This window comes from Notothenia coriiceps, unplaced genomic scaffold (assembly GCF_000735185.1).
Source record: "Notothenia coriiceps isolate Sejong01 unplaced genomic scaffold, NC01 NC01_scaffold00019353, whole genome shotgun sequence".
NCBI lineage: Eukaryota > Metazoa > Chordata > Actinopteri > Perciformes > Nototheniidae > Notothenia > Notothenia coriiceps.
Genome location: NW_011352054.1, coordinates 851,555 through 862,396, shown reverse-complemented (window position 1 = coordinate 862,396; position 10,842 = coordinate 851,555). Strand labels below are relative to the sequence as shown.

The 10,842-nt window shown below is 38.6% G+C and overlaps 2 protein-coding genes across 2 annotated transcripts in view; both read left to right on the top strand.

Annotated features, from left to right (window-relative positions):
* The first annotated feature begins 1,385 nt into the window (after positions 1-1,385).
* otc (ornithine transcarbamylase) lies at positions 1,386-6,544 on the top strand. Its single transcript, XM_010778696.1, has 10 exons — positions 1,386-1,524; positions 1,648-1,786; positions 1,903-1,984; positions 3,076-3,163; positions 3,870-4,023; positions 4,525-4,647; positions 4,897-4,950; positions 5,033-5,182; positions 5,939-6,076; positions 6,205-6,544. Exons 1-10 carry the CDS (start codon positions 1,442-1,444, stop codon positions 6,262-6,264), a joined length of 1,071 nt encoding a protein of 356 aa, XP_010776998.1. The 5' UTR covers positions 1,386-1,441; the 3' UTR covers positions 6,265-6,544.
* Positions 6,545-7,979: 1,435 nt separating this feature from the next.
* Positions 7,980-10,842, top strand: part of gpr161b (G protein-coupled receptor 161b) — a 9,018-nt gene continuing 6,155 nt past the window's right edge. Inside the window, exons 1-2 of the mRNA XM_010778695.1 lie at positions 7,980-8,180; positions 9,373-9,760. Coding sequence (XP_010776997.1) covers positions 9,417-9,760 — 344 coding nt within the window. The 5' untranslated portion in view covers positions 7,980-8,180; positions 9,373-9,416. The remainder of the gene's footprint in view (positions 8,181-9,372; positions 9,761-10,842) is intronic.

Below are 10,842 nucleotides of genomic sequence, written 5' to 3'. Positions count from 1 at the left end.
AGCTTAAAAACATAGTGGCACCAGATTGCTCAGTTTCCATTTAATGCAGACTGATTCCAAGACAGTGGAGCTGCACATCTAAGCTATTCTTCCTAAGACAGTCCTCGCAGTTGGCACATTTAATAAAACTACAGCATGCGATCTCAGGCAGTAGCCACTTACAATTCGCCGTGAGATGAGGGAGCAGATGTAGGATGGAAGTTTGAACATACATTGCCAGTTTATAAACCTCACCGTGAGTGCCTACTAAAAAAACTGTTGCTTTCTGATGGTTTTATTTTTGAAATAATTCCGTCCGAAGTGTCCTGTAAAAATGTTGGTTCCAACAAATGTTTATGAGGCAGTGGCCAGCCGTCATCTTTGAGGGCCTCAGATATTCTACAAAATAATATTTTAAAACATTTTAAAAAAAATTTTTTTTTTTAGTTATATTTTTCATTAGTTTTACCAAAATAACTTGATTTAATTGTATTTAAAATAACATTTCCAAAGAAATAAATCCTTCGAATCTGCCTATTCAGTTTCTGTTGGAATGTGAAGGGTTAAATGAAAGAAGCTCGTCACTGTGAAGAGAGGAGCTGTTGGACGTCCAGGCGGTCCAGCTATGAATTCACAGGGTGGGTGTTATTATCGCGGACTTTATGACAAGTTCCGCCCGCTGTGAAACTTTTCTTGTTTCCATAGCAACAACAACTTCCTGTCAACAGCGTTAACTCGCCTTCAAAATAAAAGCATGCCAAATTACACTTAACCCTTTCATGCATAGAGGTCACTACAGTGGACAGCTATTCAAAAGGTGTTTTCTTCTATATGCATTGTTTTTTTCTCCAACGAGGCATTCTGGGGCAGCATAGACAGGTATTTTCTATGATAGAGTTTTACTCGCTACAGCACAGGGTGTACTTTGAGGGTTTTTGACTCTGCAGACCGTTTGCATGCAGAAAAACCTTCATAACACACAAGGGGACGGGTAATAACCGGAAAAGCATGACATGGGACCTTTAAAATAGTTGAAAGTCACTACAAGTCTGGGCATGTTGAGAGCTGTACATACGAAAAAGGGGAGTTAGTTGGTTCCGTAAGAGCCAGGACCGGCTTTACAAGGTTTCGGTTAATGACATCACTTACGCGACTCTGGGATTTGTAGTCTTTCTAGTTGCGTATTTTTCATAGTTTTATATTTCAACAGTTTTACGACAAACTGTGACTTTTTTGACATGGAAATGATTTTTTAAGATTGACAAACATCATGTGTAATTACGTTGGCGACAAATTACTAAACGGGAAGTCGAAAGAATAATACTTTCTCTCCCCATTGACTTCAATACATAACTTTTCCGAAATAAGGTCCCATGGGGCGGAAGTAGAAGGGCGGGACTTCGCCTCTCAGATGAAATACTCCCATAGCATTTCGCTTTCCCTGTGTTTTCCTTGAGTTGCAATGTCTGCTAAACTGTTCTCCGTGAACACCGTCGCTTTTAAATGTTTGAAAACTCTCCAAGACTGTTCTACACGAGGGTTTAGGTAAGACGCTCCGGATATCTTTATTTAAAAAAAAGCATAGCAGCAAAACTTTGTCAGCAATGCGAGAGTTGTTAGTAAAAATGATAATGCATGCGTTATTTCCTCGTTGTGGTATGTTCTCAGCATTGGAGCTGCATCCCTTGGTTCAGTGAATTTAAAAGGTCGCAGCTGCCTGACTCTGAAAGACTTCAGCTCAGATGAAATCAAGAGGCTGCTGTGGGTTTCAGGGGATCTAAAACATCGGATCAAGCATGAAAAACAGGTAGCTAACATCAGTCTATAATGTAAACTGCAGTGTCTATTTGTTGATTGTCTTCAGTTTTACTGCAGCCTCAGGATGCTTCGTTTTAAGGAAGGTTTCTGTCATTTATATTTCAGTATCTTCCTCTCCTGCAAGGAAAGTCGATTGCCATGATATTTGAAAAGAGAAGCACCAGAACGAGAATGTCCACAGAAATAGGTGTTCTGTTTTTACATATAAAAAAAGGTGGTATAAAGACACTGAGCAGTTTTCAAGTGTTTTCAAAATGTTTTGTTTTTTTACTGAAAACAAGGATCTGGTTTATTGAAAGGGCCTCAATTTACAGTGCACTTCTAACCTGAAAGCTACATTACCGTCTACAATTGGGATTTTTCCTTTATTTTGAATGAAAGGTTAAAGGAAAATGGTTAATGACAAACATGATAGTGACACATCAACTTAAATATATGGTACATGCGAGACAAATATTGATAATGGTGGATATAATATTACTTACTATAACGATCAACATAACCTATAACACTCAAACATTAAATAGAATTATTGAGAACAATCTAACAGAAATGTAACTTCTGACACTGAGCAGGGCTGAGACCAGTCATCCGTGCGTTGAACGGTGTACGTCACTTGTGTATGGACACAAAAGAACTGCTGAAAAGTTATTTTCAGTGCATCCCAGGAACAAAAGAGTCTGCAACTATTTCAACCCTTGTGTGCTGCCAATTCAACCCATGAGGTTGCACTCTTTTTTCAAGTATACTTTTATTGTGTTATTAAGCAAGACAACAAAATAAACACAGAACATTTTTAGCGTGCACAGCAGACATGGAAATTAATATAGGAACCGAACATGCGGTCTTGTGTCAAATAACCATCACCCACTACTAGCTCAAACTGGAGTTGAAATCATTAAATAAACCAAATTTGTGTGCATATGTTTAAAAAACCTTCACTTTGACACAAATTGTTTGATTTGAAATTTGTTCTGAACATGTCAATGTTGTAATGAAACATGGCAAATGTTGGGGAATTGTTCATACTTATTGTAATAATAATAATAAATAATAATAATGCATTTTATTTATATAGCGCTTTTCACAACTCAAAGATGCTTTACAGTATGAGGGAGGGTAGACAAAATAGGACAGGCAAACAAGTAAGTATAGTAAAATAAAAAGGCAGTCAAGAGGGGGGGGGGCTTATGGGTAGACAGAGTTGAAAAGATGTGTTATAGTCTTGTCTATTCCGTTGACCATTAAGGATATTGATGTTCTCTTATATCATTACAGGTTTTGCTTTGCTGGGTGGGCACCCCTGTTTCCTCACCTCTCAGGACATCCACCTGGGAGTGAATGAGAGTGGCACCGACACAGCTAGGTAAGTCTTACATCTATGTTTGCTTTTCTGGAAATAAAATGAAAGTAATATCAGGCAGTGGTTTGATGTGGGTTGTAGTGGTCGACCAATATGGGTGTTAAATGGCCAATGTCAATATTTAGAGCGCATGATAGCTGATGACCTATGCATATTGTCGTTATCTGATGAAATATAACAGTTTCAGAATATCAATAATGCTGAACCTAAATAAAAATGTATTATAAATATAATTTTTTTTATTATTTTGTGCTCTTAACAACAGCATTTATCCACAGAAAGCAGCATCTCTTTGTTTCTGAGATACACAAAAAAACTGTAAACGTACATGATAAAAAGTAAATAAACAATGTTAGTGTAGCGGCCCTTCTGGTGTTGGCTCAGTGAAATACTGTATTAAAAAATGAATCAGCCTTGTGTGCACAGGCATTGGTCGAAGCCTATTTTCTCAGAACGGCATTAATCAGTCTACAACTTGTAGGTTTATGCACACTACATTTTGATCTTTGTATAAGAGAAATCCTAAATAGCATTGCATGTTTCAGTGTAACTTCAATGCTTGTGAGTCTTCAAGGTGGTTACAGTCATGTTATGTTTCCACTGCTGTGGCTCATTACTGAGGCGAAATAGGAGTGTTTGTGGCTCTCTATATTAATCACAGCAAGCTGGGTACATGCATGCCTTTGTGATTCCTAAACTCTTTCCACAGGGTTCTCTCGGGACTCTGTGATATTGTCTTGGCACGAGTGTACAGCCATTCCACACTGGAGGAGCTGGATAAGGAGGCGTCCATCCCCATCATTAACGGCCTGTCTGAACTCTACCACCCAATCCAGATTCTGGCTGACTTCCTCACTTTACAGGCACTGCAACTCCTACACATACTGCATTTAGGGAGAGAAACTCCTTCTGGAGGGAACGTTAAGCTTTTTGCATTTGCAGACCATTTATAACATACTACAGCAGGGGTGTCAAACTCAAGGCTCAAACTCAATATATATATTATATATTTATATATGTATATTTATATAGTTACAACCGGCCCTTTGAGTGCAACCATAATGTTGATTTGGCCCGCGATGAAATTGAGTTTGACACCCCTGTACTACAGGAAAGGGAAAAGCCTAATAGGGCCCCATTAAACAGAACCATGCCATACCAAACCTTACCAGAAGGAGGCCAAATAGTATAAAGACCCTGGGGGTTTATTGAAAGATCCTCAATTGACATTGTACTTGTTTTATGAAAGATACATTCATATTTATATTTCTGCTTTCCTTTTTGAGTCATTTGAAAAGTTAGCTTTTTCTTCCTGCAAATGTTAATGACATAGTGATTTCTAAACACCACTAATTCTCTTCCAGGAGCACTATGGGTCCCTTAGTGGACTAACAGTGAGCTGGATTGGCGATGGGAACAACGTGCTCCACTCTTTCATGATGACTGCAGCTAAATTAGGAGTTCATCTTAAAATTGCTACACCAAAGGTTTGCATTGTTTTATTTTCTCATGTACAGTTTACCTCTAATTGTACTGCACTTCCTGTTATCTGTAGTAGATTCTTGTTTTTGTAGTTGGCGAGTATAGAATCTCCCCACTTGCCTTTTGCAAGCAGGGCCATTATCATAAACTGACATCGAAATGAAATCAGCATTGAACAGGAAATCGAAATGTAAAGCTACTTGGTGAAAACGGCCCAACCACCCCTAAAGCTAAAACTGTATATTTATCCCCAGGGGTATGAGCCAGAGAGGAGTGTTATTCAAGAGGCACAAAGGCTCTCCAAAGAGGTGAGGTTTCCTACTTTAATTGTCATCATTATTATTAACAGACCTTTTGTAAAATGACTTACATTACTTTCCGTTGTCTCAGCATGGGACCCAGCTTGTCCTGACCTCTGACCCGATGGAGGCCGCCCACGGCAGTAATGTGTTGGTCACCGACACCTGGGTCAGCATGGGACAGGAGGAGGAGAAGAAAAAGAGGCTCAAAGACTTTAAGGGTTACCAGATTACAATGCAGGTGAAGGATATAGTCATATTCATATTAAGATGCAACTTTTTGACGCCCTCTTTTCAGCCTGAAGAGGAAAACATGTCACCGACAACATGCGAGCAGGTTTGTATTAGGCCATTTTTATATCTGTGCCTGTTCTAAAATTGCTCCCTTTTGACAGCTGTAAGCACTACCTAACATAAAAAACATGCTACTGACTGTACACAAAGCATTTAGCCAATTGTTTGTGCGGTAAACTCCTCAATACATACTTCATCTGGCTTATCAATCAGCAAGCAAGCTTTGACTAAAATGTGTGCACAGGACATGATTACATAGTTGTGATTACAGTAATTATGTTGGTCAATAATAATATGTACTACTTTGCAAAGGAGGTTCAAGGTTCTTTATTTTGTCATACGAACGTAGCTACAGTGTAGTTATGCAGATGAAAATCTTAGGTTACAGGCTTCTCCAACAGTGCAACACAGATAAACAGAAAAATATAGTGCAAGTAAATAGTAGAGTAAATAGTAGAGCAATTTCAAGTTCCTCATAGGAGTAAGACCCAGCATTCCCATGTGCCCTAAGTCTAAATATATTATGATATAACAATGCCTGTAAATCCTGATTATATTATTGATGGTATCATTTTCTGAAAACGATTATAGTCATATTTTAGTCAATAAGAGTGACTGGATTTGTGTCTGGCAAGTAAATATTTGCATAGAAGCAAAAAGGTGAAATGTGTCTTTACTCTATGTTTGCACTGGACCTCTACAGACAGGAAGTGTGGCCAAACCAGACTGGACCTTCCTGCACTGTCTCCCCCGGAAAATGGAGGAGGTGGATGATGAAGTATTCTACTCATCCCGCTCCCTCGTCTTCTCCGAGGCAGAGAATAGAAAGTGGACAATTATGGTGAGAAACCTGATTATTATTATTATTACTATAACTATGGGTTTCATTTGATCCTGTCAGTATAGTCTGTTCCTCAAGTTTGATTATCCGTCTATTATATATATCGTCACAACTGTCTTCTCTTTCAGGGTCTGATGGTTTCTCTTCTGACCGACTACACTCCACAGATCCCCATGCAAAAGTTTTAACGTCAGGTCATACGGTGTAATTTCACACATGATGGCAATCAGCCTGAACGTGACCAAACACATTCCCTCGCAGTCTCCACACATGCTTTATGTAGCACCTATAAACCCTAAGTGTTGTTTTGTTATTTTTTGAGGAAATGCACATAGGTTGTGTGCCTGAACCAAATAAATGTATAATGCCACGCTACCATTGACCACACCACTGCTTTTGTTTACTTTTAGCCTATTAAGTATACCATACAGTTTTTAATGGGTTATAATAAAATCTATTTGTAAACAATTGAAACTATCTTGTGTATTTGGTTTTAAAAGTCATTCATATATTACCATTCAGTGTTTAAAATGGACAAAAGCACAGGTATCATAAATTCCCTTAGTGAACATTGTGTTAAGGTTAATGCCCCTCGCCCTTGGTTAATTATTTTTCTGAATTTATACTTATGTGCCTTTCACATCATGGGCTTCCCTTTTAAAATGCCCATTTTTAGTTATGTGTATTGTCCCTAAAGAGTCGTTGACAAAGTACAAATGATACTAAATAATCAAGTTGTAGTTTTTATTTTTCATTATTGAGATCAACAGAAAGATAATTCTATGCTAAACTACAATGGTTCCATATTCAAATGCTCTGGCTTGTTAGTGAATGACCAAGTAAGTGTGCACACATACAATTTAATTTTAAACCATGAAACATACAATTTACTGGTACGTTATTTTTTAGTATTACAGGGCTATTAACACTATTTGACTGTTATGTTTTACAGCATATTTCTATGAAAGTGCTAGAGACCACCTTTAACGAACTATTTGGCATATCTATGTTTATTTCCACGTGTATATTATTTTGTCTACCTCCTGTAAAGGTTGTACTTTTTAGACAGAGCGCGCCGTCCAATGGAAGCAGTCTGTAACGACTCTGCTCTCTGATTGGATAACGTAAGTCGACGTGCTGACGTGTTGTTGATGTGCACGAGTCTTTGATCCACGTGGGTGGTCCGGCCAGCTCATTCATAAACACCAGCAGCCTGTCATTAAAATAAATACAAATGCGTTGATAGATTTTTGCTAACATGACTACAATGCCTACAGTACATGTATGATCGGAACAGGATCAAACTACTTTTAAGTTTTCAACGCAGTGTCATGATTATTACAAATCAGCATAACTTATGCAAAAGCACAACGAGTAACACACGTTGACAGTGTTGTAAAGTAATTAGCCTTAGCACATTAGCTTAAGTCCTGTACTTAAGTACAATTTTGAGGTATTTTTACTTAACTTGGGTATTTAGATGATTTGCTACTTGTTACTTCCACCCCACTACATTTCAGAGGTAAATCGTGTTGTTTTACTATAGTGTTTATTACCTTTACTAAAGGCTTTAGTTACTTTGCCGATTTGGATTAATGATGACATTAATTTCAGTCAGCTTTGATGACACTTTAGTTTAATGCATCAATATTTATAATCAAAACATACAATATCCTATTCTGAAATCGGCCGAACTGCATAATGAGTACTTTTACTTTGTACATTAAGTATATTTTGATGCTAATAATTCTCGTACTTACTTGTAACAGATTATTCCTACACTCTGGTACTTCTACTTGACCTAAGTACAAGATCTGAGTACTTTGCTATAATATGAAAACAAGAACATTCTGAGTGTGGACCACCCACAAAGTGAAGGAGTCTGAGAGGGGAGTCTGAGGAGGAGGAGGACGCCATTGCTGCAGCTGGCCGTCTGTGATTGAGGACAAACGTTATCAAACTTCACAATGTTGAGGGGGCTTTTTGTACATTATTCACACTCAGCATGCTATTACTGAGTTATACTTTGAAATTGGACCAGTAGGATGGACGGTTTGTCTTTGAGTAGGACACAATGTGGAGCAACAGCGCCAAACCAGAGCAGGTAAAGAGCGCTGTGTTTCGGGGGGACAATGGGAGAAAGTTTCAGCTAACCTAGGCTAACTAACGGTGGTTGTTTTAGCTATTGGCGTTACTACTGACTCTACACTTTTACAAAGTCCACATTTGTCAGCAACATTGAGCTATACAGTAACCTGAACTGTTGCTAACTTGTAGGTTAAACTTCATTTTTATCTTACTTTTAACTCTCTAAAAAGTTAACGCCATGGTGAGAGATGTTAACACATTTGCCTTTATGCTGAAAAAACTATTAAATAAATAACGGTGGAAATCTGACCGTTGGTTCGAATTCAAACGCACTTCCATTTGCGGTACGTTGCTAAGCAATAACTGAAACTAATTCACAGGCGGTTTAATAACGTGGATTCTTTTTTTTAGCCTCCGGCCGTTTGATTTTAGTTTCAGCTTGTAAATAATGGGTGAGGTTCACGTTTTCATCCTTTGCTTATCGTTCCGGAGGATGATACCATTTTAAACTAGGAGCAGTACTGAGTATCCAGATCCTTCTTTTATTTAAAATAGCAACAACTATGTAAAACCACACATTTTTCGTCCTGCATTGAGATGTTACAAACGTTATTTTCTCCTTTCATTGCTATATTATTTATGTAATTGTTAGAAATTGCCCTTTTGCTGAGCTAATGTTATATTTATTGACACTTACTAGTTAGCCTAGTTAGCCTCTAACACATATTCAGAAAAAAGGATAGAAATGAATTAAAATTCAGAGTTAACCCACCCAGAAGTAAATAAAGGTGTCAATAGTACCTAACGTTTATTCAGCAATTTACCAAATTATGAAATACATTGTTGTATTACTTAGGATTTTGACCAACGTAGTTAGTTGCATTGCTATATTTAGTGTTTTTTGTTTTCCTTATAAACCTATGATTTGTTTTGTAAATTATCCTTGAATCCTTACAAAACTGCAAAGTTACAACAGCAGTCAGATAAATGTAGTGTAGTAAAATGTATAGAATAATGTTTCCCTTTTGAAATGTAGTTGAGTAAAATACTAGAACAAGTATCTCAATTCTGTTTGGCACTGTATTGATGAAATGTACTTAACGTTACAATTTTTTTTGGCAGCCAACGGTAGGACGGTATGGCTCTTTAACAGTCAAATTTCAATACTTTTTGATGATTTCGTCCTATCCACGTCCTTTCACTTGCAGTCTCCAACCGTCCCTTCACCTGTGTGGTGGCCCAGCCTGTCACCATGAACAACAGTAGGAACTGTACCTCGGTGGGGCATGGGGAGGGTCTGGCTGCCCTGGAGTCCGTCTCCATCGTGACCATCACACTCCTCGCCGGCCTGGGGAACTTCATGATCGTGGCGACCCTCTATCGAAGGCCTTATCTGCTCACACCCAGCAACAAGTTTGTGTTCAGCCTGACCCTGTCCAACCTGTTGCTGTCCATGCTGGTGCTGCCATTCGTGGCAGTGAGCTCGGCAAAGAAGGAGTGGGTGTTTGGGGTGGTGTGGTGTAACTTCACTGCCCTGCTGTACTTACTCATCAGCTCGGCCAGTATGCTCACCCTCGGAGCTATTGCCATTGACAGGTTAGTGCTGGAAAATTAAATTCATAGGTAATATTACATTTAATGTTCTGTTGGTTTAGCAATACGAGGGACACCTAAGTAACTAGATCTAGAGGTTACAATATACTGTATATCAGGCCTAGTATTATTATGGTGTACGTTACATTTGGCAGGTTCAGAGCTATGTTATATTAAATCATTGGTTCCCCTAAAGAAGAGATTTGACAATGTCCAATGGGCCTCTTTTTACTTGTTCCCCCCATTTCACTCAAAAGTGAAAGACATACATATATTTTCAATAGTTGGTTACTGTGAGATGCACTTCCAGTTGTCTGGGATTGAAATTGAATACCACTCTGGTTTAATTATATTCTTATTCCTGGTATCCTTAGTAAAGATCTACTGTTAAGCACACAGTCCTTACTGTTCCCACTGCTTTCCTAATTACCTCCGTCACCTTGAGGAATTTGTGTTAACAGTGCATGTATTTGTTCTCCTGCAAAACCTCCTTTTCTGCTGTGCCTGTAGCTATTAAGATTATACTTTACAGAGGTCGGGGGTGGTGTTTCAGATTTTAGCTTCTAATGGCGCTTTTCCACTGCAGGGCCTCGCTCGGCTTAGTACGGTATGGCTAGGCCTTGTTAGGCCAGGCTCACTTTATGCTGCGTTTCCATTACAGTTTAGGAACTGGGGTAGTAACTATAGTAACGCAGTGTAGGCATCTTCAATGCGAAACACAAAACCAACATCAGCTGTTAGCCCTCAGAGCTCACAGCTCCTCATATCTGTTCAGAAACTGGACAAAAGTTAAACAAGTACAAACCACAGACTGTCTGTGTCATGGAGAATACAGTCGCTGGTTTATTTATGTCTGTAGGCCGTTGTTGTGAGTGTGGACGGTCAGAGCATATACTGCGTTAGCTTAGCCGATCTCCATTTAGACAACAAGCATTTTAAAAGGTTTTTCTCCTGCCGTCTGTCTGCAGACTTGTCAAAGCATTCATTCATGGTTTTTACTAACCGGTATCAGTATGTTGTTACTTCGGCATTTTGAAACTTGTATTACAATTACGGTAAAATATGTTCATTTTGTTGTAGTTGTA

Coding starts and splice junctions, on each gene's coding strand:
- otc (XM_010778696.1), top strand. CDS start 1,442: ATGTCTGCTAAACTGTTCTCCGTGAACACCGTCGCTTTTAAATGTTTG. Junction 3,164..3,869: donor AGTGGCACCGACACAGCTAG/GTAAGTCTTACA, acceptor CTCTTTCCACAG/GGTTCTCTCGGGACTCTGTG. Junction 6,077..6,204: donor ATAGAAAGTGGACAATTATG/GTGAGAAACCTG, acceptor CTTCTCTTTCAG/GGTCTGATGGTTTCTCTTCT.